Source organism: Triturus cristatus, chromosome 10 (assembly GCF_964204655.1).
Source record: "Triturus cristatus chromosome 10, aTriCri1.1, whole genome shotgun sequence".
NCBI lineage: Eukaryota > Metazoa > Chordata > Amphibia > Caudata > Salamandridae > Triturus > Triturus cristatus.
The window spans coordinates 821,258,082-821,277,007 of NC_140593.1; the positions used below are offsets into that span (position 1 = coordinate 821,258,082).

The 18,926-nt window shown below is 44.9% G+C and overlaps 1 protein-coding gene across 1 annotated transcript; it reads right to left on the reverse strand.

Annotated features, from left to right (window-relative positions):
* Window positions 1-7,339: 7,339 nt before the first annotated feature.
* LOC146790076 (hemoglobin larval subunit alpha) lies at window positions 7,340-11,147 on the reverse strand. The gene is made up of 3 exons (XM_085628433.1): window positions 10,996-11,147; window positions 9,388-9,592; window positions 7,340-7,670 (listed from the first exon to the last, which is right to left on the reverse strand). The coding sequence occupies exons 1-3, from the start codon at window positions 11,088-11,090 to the stop codon at window positions 7,542-7,544; spliced, it is 429 nt and encodes a 142-aa protein (XP_085484559.1). The 5' UTR covers window positions 11,091-11,147; the 3' UTR covers window positions 7,340-7,541.
* Between the last annotated feature and the right edge of the window lie 7,779 nt (window positions 11,148-18,926).

The following is an 18,926-nucleotide window of genomic DNA, read 5'->3' on the forward strand; positions in this document are numbered from 1 at the left end:
TTGAAATCCCCACCCCAGATTAAAACTAACTCCTTATGAGTCTTTGTAAATAGTTCTTCAAGGCAGGAGTGTATTTCCCTGGTTACCTTCGTTAGGTCATCCGCAGGGAGATTGTTATAAAAGTTCACAATTACTAAGGCTTTGCTGTTATTCAAATGAAGAATAAGAATTTGAAAATTTGCGTCCAACTTGATAGGGGCTATTGATATTAATCGAAGGGTGTTAGATACAAAAACGGTCAAACCGCCCTTTGCCCTACCAGAGGAAGAAGGTAATGCTGGTGAAAAATAGGTTTTAAAACCCTGAAGATGTATTTCAGAAGGAGCCCATGTTTCCTGGATGCACAAAATGCCAAAGCCGCGTATGAAAGCAAGCCAAATGTCATTCGCAACCTTAGTACGAAGACCGGCAACATTCCAGAAAAGTATTTTAAGAGATGGGTCATCCTTTTGAGTCACAGGTTTTAGGTCCATTCCCAAAAAAACCTCATGGTTGGAAATCTGGGTAATGGGTGTAGGAAGAACTTCAATCGCGTCAGCACTCTGAGATGGACAATCCGACGATACGCCAGAAATAGATGGAATGCTCGTAGACTTTGGTATCAAGCCCTCCGGCTGGAGTCAATCCACTCTCTCCAGTTCGGGAAGCTGGTCAAAGTAATTAGAGGTCGGGATATTATATCGGGGTCTGATCCCTTCTATCCAATCCAAATTTAATAAGTCCCTTGATTGATTAGGTGGCAAGGGGAGAAGAAATTGAGGGTAGAAAAAAGTCAAGCCCCTAGCTTGAATATCAGTATTACCACAGTAAGGGGAAAAGTTGCGTATGTGATGAATCACTCGCCTGTCTCTAACATTTATGACAATGCAATCCCCTATCATGTCCTTTCTTCTACAGCCCAGCCAGCTTAGCCTTCTTGCAAACAATATTTCCCTGGATATATTAGGTGGCAACGGCCTGTTCTTATTAAGCCAATAAGCAGCTTTATTCCTTAACTCCGGGAAAGTTTCGGATTTTCCTTGTGGTAACTCTGGAAAGCCAACTAAAACTATTGTGTACGGTAATGATTGTGGGGGTAAGTCAATATGTGGAAGTGGCTTCTTCGAAATGGCTGACACGGGACAATCTTTGGGGACACCAGGGATATTAGTCGTTCGTCCTACAGATTCAATATCCTTACGTGAAATTCCCACCCCTTTTTCCGTAGGTTCAATTGACCCCAATGCCGCCAGGGGACGATTAACGGTAAATTCAGTGTTCGTCAATGTAAGAGATGCTGAAGGCCTAGGGGCAGATGATAACTGTCTATTATTATCGGAACCAATTATTTGAGACCTTAAACTTAATTGTGTGGGAATAATCTTTGGATGTGTGTTATCCACCGATTGGCCTGTACTGATAGAAGTAGTTTTCATTGTTCTTTCCATATTATCTATTTTTCCGCCTATACGTTTTACCCTTTCCAGGAGTGGAGCCATTAAGGACTTCATGAGATGCTCAATTTTTTCAAAAAAGCCCTCACTGGATGGAAAAGAAGGTAATGGAGTGGCTAGTTGTTCTACTGATGTGACATGGGAACCGTTATCATGGGATAGTATAGGTACAGGCTTGGGTAAGTTATTGTCAACTTTATTCCCTTTCATAGCAATGGCGTTAGGAGCGGCTTTCTTGCGTTTATTACCGCCAGAAGTACATTTAGGTGTTTTTGCAATTTTTACATTTTTTACTTTATGCCCATCCCTATTGGGTTGTTTTGAACTACACCTAGCCTTCTGCCCTCTGGTTGTTACCCTCGGAGTATGGATAGTTGGACTTAACAGCGAGGGAGAGACCAAAATTGGGGTTGTAGGTATCTCACGAGTAAAGGTTATGGAAAGATCCCCTAGCGGAGCAAAGGAATCAGGGGCAGGATCGTTAAAAAAAGGAGTGGGGGTCAATGATAACCTGGTTGGAACAGGCATAGAATCAGAGGATTCGTTGCCCAGGATAGGGACGACATCCTGTGTTGTAGGAGTAGGGTGGGATCCTGGTAAGGCCATGAAAGATGGGGCCAAGAGCGAATCCTGCGAATTAATAGTAAGAAACGAGGTATTGGTCACGTGCGGGGGAGGGAAGGTGCCGGCAGGTAGGGAAAGGTGGCGTTCTGTGTTTTCGATGGCATTAACCACCACCCCTATAGTTTTCTACAGCATGCGGTCAACTGCAGTCAGGCTAGGTAGTGGTTGGTTTGAGGCATCTTTTTGCTTAGGGGCATGTGGGGGTAATGAGGGGTTTATCCTGCTCATTTTTCCAACTACAGGAGCACAAAACACAGATAAACAAAGGATGGCAGAATCAGAGAGCCAATGGGGGTGGGCCGGCCCGGCCTCAACCGGCCACTAACGGCCACAAACGGTCCCGCCCATGTCCCGGGCTTCTCCCGGCGCGCGACCGCGCGCGACCGCGTAGCGGGGCACTCAGTTACTTATATGCCAGCTGCTAGTGGGAAGGGCGGGAAGAGGACACAGCTGAGCGGAATTACGGGGCTGCTGGTCCTCGCAGTCCTGTCCGCAAAGTCCTCCCGCTATCTGCACACAATAAATAAAGTTCCAATTTCAGCTCCAGGGCGTGTGCTTTAAAAGGGGTTAACAGCAGAATTTTAACACACACCAGTCTCCCTCTATCTGCGAACGGCACCTGCGAAGCGGGGGCCGTGAGTTGTTAAGAAGGCTCAAGCAGCAGGGGCGGGAAGAGGACACAGCTGAGCGGAATTACGGGGCTGCTGGTCCTCGCAGTCCCGTCCGCAAAGTCCTCCCGCTATCTGCACACAATAAATAAAGTTCCAATTTCAGCTCCAGGGTGTGTGCTTTAAAAGGAGTTAACAGCAGAGTTTTAACGCACACCAGGCTCCCTCTATCTGCGAAAGGCACCTTTCAATCACTTTAACCCGGCAATATCTCGTGTCTGTTTGGATTTAGAAATGATTAGCTAATTAAGTCATGTGAATTCCAGGTAGCACATAATCCTGTGCTAATGGGCTGAAACTGACTCAGCACATCTGTATTACATGTCATCTGTACTAAAGCCTTATGACAGGTTGTTTTCAAAAGCCTGTTTTATTAACAACACCACCACCACCAATACCACCATCACCAATGCCACTAATACCACCACCGCCTATACCACCACCACTACCACTACCAATCCCACCACCAATACTACCATCTCCACCAATACCACCACCACTGCCAATACCACCACCAATACCACCACCAACACCACCAATACCACTACCAATACCACTACCGCCACCACCACCAATACCACCTCCACCACCACCAATACAACCACCAATACCAATACCACCACCACCATCAATACCACCACCTCCACCACCACCAATACCACCACCAATGATACCAGTATTTGTAAAGCTCAAACAATTACCCCTAATGGTGTCAAGGCACTGGGGCCGTTGGGAAGATTGACAAGTGGCTGGGCTAACCTGCCACTGGTGCTGGATATCGAACAGCAAGCCCCGGTGTTCTGGAGTCAACCAAACTGGCTGCTGGCTGCTGCGCCCCACCAGTATCACCACCACCAATACCACCACCACCACCAACACCACTAATACCACTACCAATACCACTACCACCACCACCACCAATACCACCAACACCAATACCAACAGCACCAACACCACCACCAATACCACCACTACTAATACCAATACCACCACCACCAATACCACCACCACAACCACTAATACCACCACCACCAATACCACTACCACCATGACCAATACCACCACCACCACCACCAATACTAATACCACCGCCACCAAAAACCACCACCACCAATACCACCACCAACACCACCATCACCACCACCATCACCACCACCAATACCACCAACACCAATACCACCGCCAATACCACCACCACCAATACCATCACCATCAATACCACCACCACCACCAACGCACCATCAATAACACCACCACCACCAAAACCACCACCACTACCAGTACCAATATCAATACCACCACCAATATCAATACCAATAGCACCACCAATACCCCCACCACCACCAATACCAACACCAATACCCCTCCACCAATACCACCACCACCACCAATACCACCACCAATACCACCACCACCAATACCAGTACCACCACCACCAATACCGCCACCACCAATACCACCACCACCAATACCAGCACCACCACCAATACCACCACCACCACCAATACGAATACCACCACAAACATTACCAATACCACCACCACCAATACGAATACCACCACCTGAGCGCCTCTGGCTCACTAGTAATAGCAGGGGCACTGTACGAGGCCGGAGCTGCAGCCGAGACCATCCCCCCCCCCGGAGGTGAAGCCAAGGCCCTACTACAGCTGGAGTGCGTTTATTACACCAAAGATAGCAATGACATTACAAAATGACATACTGCACACTCAAATCAAGGAAAGAGCAGGAAATAGCCCCCCAGCTCCTGAGCCGCGACAGTGTAATCACAGAGCGAAAGGTGTTGGAGCGCTTTGTTAGTGTTTATAGCTCAGATCATATGTAACTCTCTCTTCACACTTTGTATCTGTGCAATTTACAACACATACACATCTTCTTCACTGCACTCTTAATACTACTTTGAAGACGTCGCAGGCCGGTCTCTTCCTCTGATATTTACAATCTAACAAGCCGTTGAGAAGGCCCTTTATTGCAATGCAATAGGTCTCGTATTTGCGAGAGTTTAAGCTATTAGTATTGTAAATGACAATGCCTTTTATTTATGTTTTAAAACCCAAAACATAAATAAAAGGCATTGTCATTTACAATGCCAATAGCTCAAACTCGCGTGAATACGAAACCGTTTGCATTGCAAATGCTTGATGTTATATAGGATAAATGTCTTTAGGAGATTTGGACTTATTCTGTTTGTCCTATACTTCTATAACATGATGCTAAAACTGATTGCTATCAATCTTTTTCTGAATTTATGATTAAACCTTGCTAATCTCAATTTTGGTTGTCAGGTAGTTATTGGGTAGCCGAATTGGTTACACAAGAGATACAATTGTGATGGTTTTCTTCCCTTTTAAGCACCTAAAAAGACCACCTGGTTCAGTGGGGATGTTTAAGTAGCCCGAGCTTTCTCATGTGCCTTTGGAAATCCCATTTCAGGACTTGTATTGCCTTGTGATGACTTGCGGCACTCAAGGACAATTCTAGTCCCTAGTAAATCGAGTCCCCAATATCAATTGTATTTTTTCAGCACTATAGAGATCTGTTTCTAAGCTTTCTGGTTTACCTAAAAATGTCATGTTTTCTAAATGGGGGCAGATCCATTGGTGTCAACTACTATTAAAGTGCTCCCATTTATCCAGCCATGTCTTGAGTGCCCTCATATGTGGCGGAGAAGTAGCCTTGTGACTAGATGTGCCTCCTTTGAAACAGGCTTGAATTCTGGCCTTGGTCCAACATTCTGTGAATCTGGGCAAATCACTTAATCTACCAGCCCCTTAAAATGTATACAATTTTGGTGCTTATGTAAAGTGCTCTAATGCCCTTGGAGAGGATTGCTCTATATTAAAAAGAACATATATCCAAGCACAACCCATTATGTCAAACACGATTTGATTTTTCCAATATAGGCTCAAATGAGCAGCTACAGACTTATATGTTCTATTGCAGCCTTCTATACACAAGTACATCTCATAGGTTCAACACAGATTAATTTGATCAGATGAAGCGTCCTTGTCCAGTACCACTCCATGCCTCCACCTGTCATGTTCTGGGTGCAGGCACAGCCTTTTCTCAACACAGTTTTCCAAAACATCTCTTTCGCTCAGAATATCCTTATCTCTGTAGTTACAGCCTTGTATACTCAGAGCAGCTTCATAAGTCTAATTATGGCATCATGTGCTCAGTGAAGCTCCATGTGGCCAGATATAGCCTTATCATACTAATACAGCCTCATTTCCCTTGGCATAGTGTACTTTCTACAATGTGCTTGTCGATATTCCCTGCCGCAGCATCTTATGCACAGCATCTTATGCTTAGTACAGTTTGATATGTCCAGCCACATTCTGATTTGTTAAGACACAGCCTGATTTCCACCGACAACCTCATTTTCTATCCCATACAAATTCACCTGTCCAGGCTTTGCCGTGCTTGCTCAACACAGACTTATAGGTCCAGCTTCAGCTGCGTTTGCCCAGCTCATTTTCGTTATGTATTGTAAAAAATATGCCATATGTTTAGTTACAACCTGCTTTAGCTATTTCTAATATAGCCATCCGATCCTTGTCATATTCTGTTTTGGATAAATGATCTGCACAGTGTCGCCCTAGGTCGATTGAGTGTCCCTGCCTCCGTGTGGAGTGTTGATGAGGTGCAGTTCTACTTGGGCCAGGAAACAGGGAACGTCTTAGCTCCTGGTGGGAAGTTTGCTTTACATTGGAAATGCCTGACCTGCAAGTTGGTACTGCAAAAGAGCACCCTGCGATCACCATCGTTAACGCTTACACTTTGCCTTCATTGCTAAGGTCAGCTTCCTATGCCTGGTACAGGGCACAGTATCCAAGTACAGGCTCATATGTCCAGTGCAGACCTTTATATTCAGTGTGATTGGCTATGTCCAGCAGCTGCCTCATATGTCCATTACAATCTCAGAAGGACTCTGCTGGTTTAATATATCCAGCTATATGCCCATAAACAATCATTAGAAAAAATCACGTTTTACAAGTTCTCTGTGTGTTAATGCAGCACACATAGAAGTTGAACAACGCCATTTCAGAGTGTTTATGTGCAGGAAGAGACACCTTCCTGCACATAACAATCATTCCCCGTGACGCAGGCATCCTTGCACCATGGTGCAAGGGTGACTGCGTCATCGCATGGCAGCTAATTGTGCACCAGTGCAGGGGAGAACAAAGCGATCCTTCATATCCTTGTAGATATGACACATCCCTGTGCCCTAAAAGTGCCGCAGCGTGGTGCAGCAGTGGCGTAATGATAATTGAGGGGGCCCCCCTGCAAGGCACGTGGAGGTGCCCCCTCCGGACTCTATCAGGAGCTCCCCTGCCGAAGTGCAGTGCTGAGGGGGCCCCCTGGAGCTTGGGGGCCCCCCTCACCTGCGGGGGATGCGGGGGCCTGTGTTACGCCCCTGTGGTGCAACCAAGGGGCTTGAGGTGCTGCGCTGCAGCACTTTCTTGTAAATAAGGCCCAAATTCCCTATGTAGAAGGATTGCTCCACAGAGACGTGGAAACGTGTAAACAACACAATTCCTATTACCATAAAAGAGCACATACATGAATAAGTTAGACAATATTTAGAGCCAGAGGTCAATGAAGAAAGTTGTTCATATTTATTAAGATGTTACAAAATAAACGAGTGACAGGGCCTGATGGATCAAGAAGCGTCAATTGATGCATAGCATGTTCACTGATAATGCAATTTCCAAGCTTCCCACTGGTTTCTATGTGTAGCATCATGGCGGCCATCTTGTGATCTCTGTTGACAGTCTTCCTGCGCTGAGTACACAGTTTATCGGTACTTGGAGGTCAGGACAGCAGACACCGCAGCCAGGAACTTGTCCCAGGCAGCCTGGCACTGAGGGGTGAAGTCAGCAGGGAAGTGGGCGGCCAGTGTAGCCTGAATGCAGTGAGAGAGCATCTGAAAGAGAACAAAGCAGAAAGTGAATACCACCACCAAGGGAGCACGTGCAGGACAAATACTGGACTAAAATGGAAAGAGAAACCAGTAATATAATTCCAAATTCACAAGCTTCGGCGAGTCTCAGCTTCTGTCCAACATGACTGGTTTAAACATATACAAGTATTATTTTATTTTCAGCAACAACATCATTTCATTGAAAGTACAGGAATGGCAATTCCTTTAAAAAGCAACTGTATTTCTCACTGTGTCCAATGGCTTATCCTCACCACTAACTAAGATTTAGCACTGGCTTTCAATCAAAGACAGCAGAAAGAACAAAGGAATCGTGAAGTATGTGAAAGAGTTCTCATGTAGTATTCTTTTACGTACTCTCATGCCTTTGTCAATTAGCCCCAAAACTTCTGAAATGGGAACACATTGATACAGTTGGCGCAGATAGGCAGGACTGTGCCCTCTTTGCACTTTAACTAATGGGGAGTTGAACATTTTAAGGCCAATTCACAAAGACATTTCATAGTAGTAAAGTAGGACTCCTGTGGCACCACCTCCCTTACTCTCTGTCATTAAGAGAAATAATAACGATAAAAGCAACAGTCGCCCAATAGAACTTTGTTCGATCCTCTGAAACTGAAAGCCCCGTCTCCGACTGGTCACGGCTCATACATTTATTATGGCAGCGATGTCCAACTTAGATCCAAGAAGGCTAGATCTATGCTAGATTTCCAAGCTAATCGCTGATTAACTAAATCCATTCCATGTAGATCAAATGTAACAATACCATGTAAATATGGTGGCGGCTGGTCATTTTACCAGGAAGGGGGTGGTAAGCCACCCATGCACACTAACATACTAACTCACACCCATGCATTCAAATGCATGCACACAACCATTCACAACACCTACTAACAAATACACATACATTTATACATACATGCACGCATGCACCAAACACACAAAAGAAAAAAAAAGTACTGTCCCTGTAGAGAGGTACACCTCGGAGGTCCCAAGAGGGTTGGGATTGCTGCCTTCCTGAGTCGGCAGTCCCTCAACCTTCACAGAGAGGAATGGGGTCAGTGATACTGCTGACCCCCACCCCACTCTGTGACAAGGTGTCACTGATTGACACTCAGCGCTGGGCACTTCAGGGCCTAAAGCTGAAGCGCCCAGGTCCAAGGCAATCAGTGGCACCCCCCCTCCTTGTAAGGGGGAGGCCTCAAGGAACTTTTGCCAGGCTGAGGAGGTCACTCCCGCAGGGCTGTGAAAACGTGAGCCTGGCACAGTTCAGATCAGGCGGCCAGGAGCACGATCCTTAAGCGCATGTCTTGCTCCTGGCTGCCTGACGTGAACAAGAAGAGTGTCTGTCACGCTGACCTTTGCTCAGCCTGACACACATTCTTCTTGCTGGGAAAATGGTGGGGGACGTGGCCTCATAACCCATATGGATGCCTTGCTGCTGTGTAAATGTACAGCGCCACGCAAGACACCTCAGTTTTAGAAAATGGGCTTCTTACAGGGGGCATGCAGACACTTTGTTTGTTTGTATACTCCCTTACAATCTGTCATGGTTGAGAAACATTCAAAACAAACGCCAATATAGACGCTTGAAATGTGTGAAAAGCAAAGCTGTGCAATTTTAGAATGATAAAAAAAAATAAAGTCCTACCCATGAAGGACTGTTTTGTAACAGATTCATACTTGTTCAATGCTGCCTCACCTGGAAGTTTCCGGGGTCCACGCGGAGGTTGTAGGCGTGCAGGTCGCTGAGTTTAGACAGGGCCTGGTCCAGGCTGTCAATGTGCTTGGCTGCCTCGCCGATGGCGCCCAGGACCTTGCCCCCATGCCGCTTCACGTCAGCAGAGCCCGGGCTGAGGTCGAAGTGGCTGAAGTAGGTCCTACTCTGACCGAAGCTGGCAAACAGCCTGGAAAAAAGGACATATCAACTTTAATAAAAAAAATGCACTAAAAAGCCCACTCACATCAATTTTCTATCCAGCACTGTTACTTTAGACAGCAAATATATATATCAAATGGCTATTGCAGTGGCAAAAATGGAACTAAATGTGTTTTCTGGCATCACTAGAGATGTAGGAAAAGATTAAAGTCGTAACAAAAGGTCAGGACCTGAAAATGCCAATTGTTGGCTAAAGGTTTTGGCCAAAAATGATAATCAACTAGAAAGCATATAATTACAACGATCCATTTGCTCTAACCTCTTATTCCTGTGGGATATTATCTCTGAACATTTCCCTCGTGACTTGCAAGCCCTTACCATTGCCCCGAAGGCTCCAAACTCTTACCTCGTAGCCTCTTCCAATCCTCCTTTGGGCTCCAACCCAAACTCTTAACCCTCATAGGATCTAACCTTTTACTAATCCCTCTCGGGGCTGTATCCAATTTCTACTTTACTGTAGGTTCAAAACGGTTACCCCTATGGGATCTAACCCCATCCCCCGCCCCCCACAGTCACTTCCTCTATGCACACTAACCATTTATCACTTCACCCAAGGAATAACTTATTACCACTTCGTCCATGAGCCTTACACTCATACCACCTCCCCAAAGTATTAACCTCTTACCAGTCTCGCTATCTGCTTTAACTCACCTTCTGCTTTCTCAGCTGTCCCAGTGACATGTTCTGTGTTCCATACAGATGCCCCCCCATGTGTAAAGGGACTGCGAACTGTCCAGTAAAAGCCCCGGCTGTACCCTGCCCCTTTTGCCTACATTGCTTCTTGCAAACAGGGCAAAGATCTGTAAAGCACAGGGACAGCTTTGCTGCTGGTTCTCTGCTGGTGGAGACACTGAGAACTCTGTGTGCTCATCTAAGACAAGCCCATATCCAAGCTCCCTGGATGGTCTAAATCAGCACACAGCCAGGTGTGCCAGGAAGGTGCACCAATGTTGGAGCCAAGATGGTGTATCTAATAGCAAACATCAGTTTGAGGTCTATGTACACTCATCCGCCGGCGTGAACCCCATATATGAGGACACGCCGAGCCGCCTTAACAAAATAGGGTTCATAATTGTCTATGAGGAGCAGTCCACGGTCAGTGCGCACACACCCTATGAGCAGAACTCAGGCAGGTTTAGGCACTGGTCTAACTGTTGGTAATGCGGGAATAATCAATTACGCGTCAATAGGAAATTGCTACGAGGCAAAAGTCAACCCCAGATGTGACTGTCTCTCTTTTTATAAGAGAAGTAAAAAACTAAACACAACTGCATGCCCATCACATAGATCGATCTTACTTTAAATATTTACACCCCATACTAGACACAGAGAGAGCGAGCAGGTCTCAATGGCCCTCTCCATAGTCCTCACCTGTCCAGGGCTTCTCCCCCGAGGGCGTCGCAGTGGCCGGAGATCTTTCCCCAGAGGCCGACCACCAGGGCCTTCTCTTCAGCAGACAGAACCATCTTGAGCGGTGAGTGCTGGCGGGCTCAGGATTCACAAGAGATGGAAGTTGGAGACAGTCGGTGCTGTGTGCTGGACAGAGCCCCTTTTAAAGGGGAAGGGGGCCGAGGAGCCTGGCAGCCTTCCACCGTGATTGGCCAGTTTTGGGTTCCACCCAAGGAGGCGGGGCTATCTTATCTCCCTGAAGCACTGGCAGGGAGCAGGTGTATCTTTGCAGCATGACCTGCAAAAAAGGGCTAATCTGGGGGTTGCTTCATTAACTTGACCAAGAAAGACATTTCTGGAATTTCAAAGATGTGTTTGAAGCAATTTTACATTGTTTTAGGTCATTTTTGTTATTAACAATTTACTTTCATCAATAATTGGAAAGGCTTGCAGTTGAAAAATTGCTCGCTCTGGTAACAGAGAATATGGCACGTTGAGGTCTTACCCGGTGCTGTGCTCACATTGAAGATGACAAAATGTATGTGCATGCTTATATACATTAGCATTGCTAAATGTGCCTACACGGAGCATAGGTCAAGCCGGGTTGGTAGAAAGAACAAACATTAAGGAAAAGGTGACATCTGGGTTTCTTACAGTTTCATGTTATAGTACATTGGTTTAAATACAAATAAGGAATATTTACCGACCAAAGACCTTTTTCGAGTATTTCTAATTCAGATGCAGACAGGAGTTTGTGCCCACTAGACATTATAATTCGTGGACAATTTTGCTGTCTTTCCGCAAACAAATTCCTACGAATTTGTGTGGGGGAAAAATAAAAAATTCCATGTTTCACAGCTCGAAATGGGGAGAATCAGACTGTAGTAATAAATGCTGTTTTTTTCTGAGGGGTGGAACCGGAGTGTGAATGTATTACTGCATCTGGTCCATACCGCAAAACCTTCCTGCAAGAAATTACCTCCCCAAATTATGAGACATTCAGACAGAAGGTTCAAGAGAGATGGGACATTCTGCAGGGTTCCATGAGCTCAACCTATACACGTGAAGGGGGAAATGGTCAGAAATTCCTCCAGTAGGATTGCTCCTACCATTGGAGCACATTTCGAATTTTAACGAAATTCACTTACAAACAAAGTCAAGTTATCCTGGAAATCTCAGCAAGTCATAGAATGCTAGGAGTACATACATGTGTAACATTACACCCATGCATGATTTCCAACTGAATTAGTGTCAACTTCTGCATGGACAAACGTTACACAAATGTGCATTTGCATAATTATATATTTTTTAGGCTGTTACCTTTAAGTAAATTAATTCTACTTTTTCAGTCACACTGTTTTTAAATGATCAAAATCCAAGGCAGGAATTCAGAGAGGAAAAGTAGAACCAATCGAGAACGTGAAAAAAACCGCAACCCCTGAACGCTGCAGGAGCATTGGGGCAGACACAACCTGTAGGGCACACATCTCCAAGAAATATTGGGGGAATTAACAGTTAAGTGCGCACACACCCCAACAGAAAAGTGGAAATGACAGAGGGAATGTGGCTATAAGACACCAACACAGACAGCCATACCAAGGTTACCCATAGTTCTCCTAAAAGGTAGCTTCACAGTGGTGTAGTGAGGGTTCAGTGGACATAATGAAAGCGAAGAAACTGTGTCCCCTCCCTTGGGTGTCACCCCAATCAGCCATTTGCACCTGAGACTCCTCTTCCTCCTTCACCATAGCCTTCACCCGCCACATCAACACTCACCAGCATTCGTCGGCACTCACTGCCCTTCCCAGGCGCACACCCTTGTATTACCACTCCCTACACTCCAGTTCTGCAAGTCCAAACCATAACTAAGGATCCCAGTTTTCCATTTTTACTGATTTTGTATTTATATTTAAAAGCAGAAAAATACAGAAAATTGTGCCTTTTGTGAGTGACTCTCCGTACTGTCCTTCATAACTTCTAGGCCAACAGTTGAGCACATCATGGAGAGTAAAAAACACAACATCACAGTTCTTTAAATGCAGGCATATGTTAACGAATATTTGTATTTAATGCTAATATTTAACTGTCAGTGTACTGTTTTGTTATATGTGGATGCTTAAATAGCTAAAACGTGACAGGTATCAAAGTATGAGCGCATGTTAAATAAATGTGGAAATATACCATTTTACATCTCCGTTTATTTTCAAAATACACAATAAATATGGAAAAATACCAATAAGATAGCCCAAAATTAGATATAGATAAATACAGACAGAAATGGTAAAAAATAAATGCCATAAAACCAGGAGCCCTAACCATAACCCAAAAAGAGAGAAGAAATGGAGCGTTCAAATATTTCTGTTAGCATTGTTGTTACTGCACTAAAGGGTATCAAGTAGAGTTTGTTCAAGTTATTAACTACTATCTGGATCATTTCACTTCTATTCAGAAGCTAAACCCAATGTGAACTCATTCTGCAGTCCCACATTGTCTCTCCTACCTATGAAGGTCTATCCCAGGCTACAGTTCCAGGCAGAAACACGAATTGTGAAATTAAGAATAAAACCAACATGGGCAAAATAGATGCATTGTGATTATTTTGGGAACTATACATTCTATAGATAATTTGCATAAACCTTTCTTTTATATTGTTTACAAAACAAAATAATGTTTTTTTTTCAGAAGCACAAATGTGATGACACAGTCATGACTAGTCATGTAACAGAATTTAACTGAGTAAAAGTGTCACGTGACATGTGCAGTGTAATAAAGCCACACGGCTTTGGCACTGGGCACTGTATATAAACAGTTCATTAGAATTGAGACACAGTTTGCATTAAAGTTACTCAGGCCCCTCTCTGTGTCTCATTCTGGGGATGCAACCTGTTAGTTTGAAATCTAGGCCTGTGACCATGGGTCTCAGAAGGGTGACTAGACTACTTATACTTGTGGCTGTGTTAAGCCCATATAAGTGGCATCTGCGATCACAAGTCACTTTTTCGTAGAATTGTTTTGCATGAAATGTACCAAATACTCCCATCAAACAGATACTTTCTATATTTCCAGTACTTTGTGCTAAGTAACTTCAGATGTTTTACCACTTGTCAAAGTCTGCACTTCACCTGTCCACCCCTGCACTTAATAATCAGTCTTTTTTGTCAGAGACCAGACTTTGCAGGAGAGGGCACAGTTTATTGACCTCTTTAGGTGCTAAGGAGAGAGGGCAGAAGGGTGCATTCTGCACCTACAAACATAGGCCCGTGCACTGCTTCAGCATGGTGCCCCTCGGCTACTAAGTGCATGCACACTGAAATCTTCTCGCCGGCTTCCTTCGTCACTGACTAGGTGACTCGCGTGGACCCTGATCTACGACTCATGTATACTTGCCACTATTCTATAACCAAAACAAGGCAGGATTTGTTACGTTTCACAAGTGCTAATGATCAAAATGACAAAATCACAGGAAATTATATCATATGTTTGGTGACCCCTGGTGTGGACATCTTCAGCTTGCGTCATGGACACCAACCAAAGTGCCAGAATGGCCTTGAAAGATTGACAAGCAGTAGCAGTGTCAGACCTCTCCCGCTGCAGCCTCTCTGAGGATCACTTCCTGGGTCTGGTTAGGAGGGGTCGAGGTTCATGTGGAGTGGCCCCCAATGCATGCAAAGCCAATCATCAGTGAGGAGCCTCTTCCAAGGCTCCTCACTGGGCCATCAACCGCTTCCCTCCAAGGTTGTGTTGCTGCAGAATGACTCGGGCGATCTCTCGCCTTCTTCCATCGATGCTTACTTGGAGTGGGAGCTTGCCATGCTGTCCCCAATGGATGATTGCCTGAGTGAGCCAGCAGAGGGGGAGGGGGAGTCCCAGGGGACACCAGCGCCAGATTGGTTTTTATTTCACTGGTCATATTCCCCTGGGCTGGAGCCTTTCAGGCAGGTTTTGAGGGCCCAGGGCCTCTTCTGGTACCTCTGTCTCTTCCTCACCTCTACCAGGTTAATTGCAGAGGCATGGGGAATCTTCACGAAAGAGAAAGCGAGGGAGGGTGAAGGGAGAGAGGAAGCGGTCAGAGAGGGAGAGGAGAGAGTGCAGTGGTGCTAGAACAATTTTCAGAGGGGAGGGGTGTGCTGCCAATAATGTGATGTTACATTAATGAAAAATCCAAGCATCGCACAAAGAACAAGTGTCGCAAATGAGCCGCGCACATTCAACAGGAGAGTGGAAACGCTGTCTGCGATGCTCCCCAGGAACGCTGCTTTCTGCTACCCTACTTTCAACCAGAATCGCCCACAAGTCCAATACTTGTCAGGATCCGGTATGAAAGGCTCCTTGGTGTAGACCTCTAGAGGCTGGATGGGCTATGTGTGTAGTCATAACTGATGAGGTAGCTCTTTGTCCCTGTATGTGTGGCACTTGTTTCAAATACTGACAGCACTGACTCAGTTTGGTCAGTGGGTACAATGTGGATTTGAGAGCCTTGAATTCAAGAAATCTCATTTCTCTGATCCCTGGCTAATCATTTCACCTACCTAAGCCTCAATACTGTAATTTGACAAAAAGTTGAGACACTGACTTTAAGTATAAAAGGTGGCAATTTAGATCCTTATAGATGAATAACACTGATGATGTGCAGTGATTGGAAGCACTATAACATAAGTGTGTTATTACTTGTATCCTATGTGCCTTTTAATCATCAGCAGAGGATCATGGAGTTGTATGAACACTTCCACTCACCCTAAACAGGAGGAAAACTGGCAAATTTTTAAACAAACTTTGATATTTCTCTACTTTGTTTTTTATTGTTTCACTCACACCAATCAATAGTATTACTGTGTTTAGTTGAAGAATTGGAATAAAGCACATACAAGTTTGAGCCTTATGAAAGGTGCAATACCTTTGATAATGTATGTGCCACTTTCCTTTGCAGCCTTTTATAGTGAGCGGTTCTCCACAGAATCCAGCAAAGACAGAAAATGAGAGTAAGCAAACCGTTTGCGAGAAATTACATTCTTAGGTGCTACAAAGGCTTCGAAGACCCTACCTTGTTATGTTGGGTGTCCAAAGGTAACTTGTGAATCTCTGGCCAGGCCATTGCATCTGAAAGGTTGTGACCGATTGACTGCGGTTCAGTCCTTCCAACCTTTCGCAAGCAGCTGTCCTACAGTGTAGTCCCCATATTTCACCACATCTGCCTGATTTACAGAGCAAACAAAGTTACCCCTATGTTGAGGGTAGGGTGGCCAACTGGCATCAGTGCAAATGCAGGACGGTGAGTGTAAAAATTCAGGACAAAACGTCAAAATTCAGGACAAAAATTCAGAAACGAAGGTCAAAATTCAGGACAACACTTTGGGACAAAAGGTAAGTTGTAAAGAAACATCAGAGTAGGTCTCGCAATATATATAAGTAAATACACAACCAACATAAGTGCAAGTCAAAATAAGTTTATATTATGTATTAGGTAAACAAAAGCTCTAACTTGTACAGATGTGTGGCTGATTGCAGTTGCTTGTTTTTTTTAAAGTAACTGGACAGTGTTACTTACATCTAATTTGTTACATTTTTTTTCCTTGCCTTAAGGCCACCACATGCCTTAATTGTCCAGACTGGCTCATTATCATTCAGCATGCCACAATCAGCCGGCAGACAGAAGAGCAATGGGTCCATCACAGTCTGTGAGAGGCTAGGGAAGGGCTGCTCTTGAGCACAGAGGAGTGTGAGGCGGCCCAGCAGGGAGTTCTCAGAAAATGGAAGCATTTCAAAGTTGAGCAGTGCAGATTGCTGTAACCCCCAAAATTATGGACAAAAGGCGTCCATTAAAGGGATTGTCACAGACAACGGACGTGATTCCAATTAATGGACGGTCCATGAAATTTACGGATGGTTGGTCACTCTAGTTGCGGGGCAGCCTGTTCGGTTTGAGTGGCGTGTGTGTAAGAGTATAAAAAGAGAGGATACAGAAGGAGCTGAGAAGGAAGGGATGTCTGGAAGAACTTCACATACCTCACCGAACACCTCGATAAGGCCAAACTGTACCCTAACATCACTGCTTTCCGAAGGGGCGCCAAGAATCTGAAGTGATTGTGAGAACTTTGTGGCCTTATTAGGGGTATAAAGTGCTATATGAACTATATAATGCAGTACAATACGAAAGGATGAGTGAACTGGTTGAAATTTGAAGAGGCTGGACTATGGATGCATTTCAGGAATCTCTTTCAGGGTAGTGAGTGCTGTGTAAATGTACTCAGTTGGACCATTCACATTACTGTCAACTGAGACTTTTTCAACCAATCCTGGCCATTGGGCCACATCACTTTGCATTCTGGAACTTGTAGTCAATTCTTTAGTAATATAAAAATCCATAAATTCAATGTGCTGCTGCATAAAAAAGACAGATATGGCTGAGTGTGTCAGACATGACATGGTTCCACTTTACAGCTTTGCAATTACAGACAGCATGTGACAGACAAGGTGTGGTGTGAAGCTGTCTTGGTGTGGTGATAGCAGGACAATTTGAGGATCCTAGGACAGCATGATATATGAAGAAAGGTGACACACCAGAGAGTAGTTGTCAGTGCCATGTTGCCATGGAAGCCATGTCCAATACTAGTTATTCATCTACAAATCATTGCCATCACGCATTACAATATAATTAGTTGAATGGAAGCAGACCAAGACCATGGCCAGACTGGCATTTTATTCCAGCGGGCATTTCCCGGTGCGTTGGCGCCCTTGGAGGCAATTTTTGAAAGCCCAGTGCCACTCACAGTGTCTCTATACCTTCTCCAGCACCCCAAGGTTAATTGCCACAGGCACAGGGAGGCCTCAAGCGAGAGAGAAATATAAGAAGGGAGGGCTAAGGTAGAGAGAAAGCAATAAGGGATGGAGAAGAGACAGAAAGAAGGGAGAGAGAAAATGAATAGATAGAAAGGGAGAGCTTTCTCAAGGAGATGAAGGGACGGGAGTGGTTTGAACATTTTTGGCGGGACTGCTTTTGGTTCCCCAGTCCAGCCCTGATGAAGACTACAAGAACCATAATGATTAGTAGATCACACAAAAAGCCCAGAAGTAGGCAGTGTCCGTAATGCCATATAGTGAGATGGTACCCTATGGCAAAGTGAAAGGAATGTAGTTGAAATGAGATAAGGAGGGCAGGGTGGATGCTAATAGTTGGTGAGATTGGATTAAAGTATGGGCAAAAGTGATTATGTGTGGGAGGTGTGTTTTACTTTTGGAGCATTCATGTGTTAGAACAGAAGAATAGAGTCCAGGTGTAAAGATTTGTGGACTCTGGATTGGTGGCTAAATTCTCATGATCTGGGCGCAGGAAACATGTTGTAATCCCAGCTTCCACGGTTACTGAACTGAGTGATCTCTGGCTCAGCTCCTTCTCCAAGTTTTCTCGACTGCCCACTGCTTGTGCTGCTTAATGTAAATGATCAGGATCCGAAAAGAGCCAGCAGGAAAGAACACTGACATGAATACAAAGAGGTTGAAGCAGTGCCACATTAAGGATTTTTGGAATGCCAGGCAATACACATTTTGGTATGTCCTGTTTGGAACAATTTTGAATTTGTTACTCATTTTCAGTTCATTTATCTTCTTAGGATGCCACAAAATATTCATATATACATTCAACTTTTAGAAATGGGGACACAAACCCAGTGCTTAATTTGAGCCGGTGGTTTCCGGTCTTCTACACTGGCACTTAATCATCAACACCAGCGCTTTTTATGAGCACCAGTTCCGGTCACATTCATTTATGGTAGGCACCGGGATTTGCCCAGAGTCACAGGATGTTGAGCCAACGCGGAAATTCGAATCTGGTTCCCCAGCTCTGAAGTCGGCAGCTGTGGCCATTATGCCACATCCTCTCCCCACTTTCATGGTTCTTTTTTTTGGCGGCACTAACA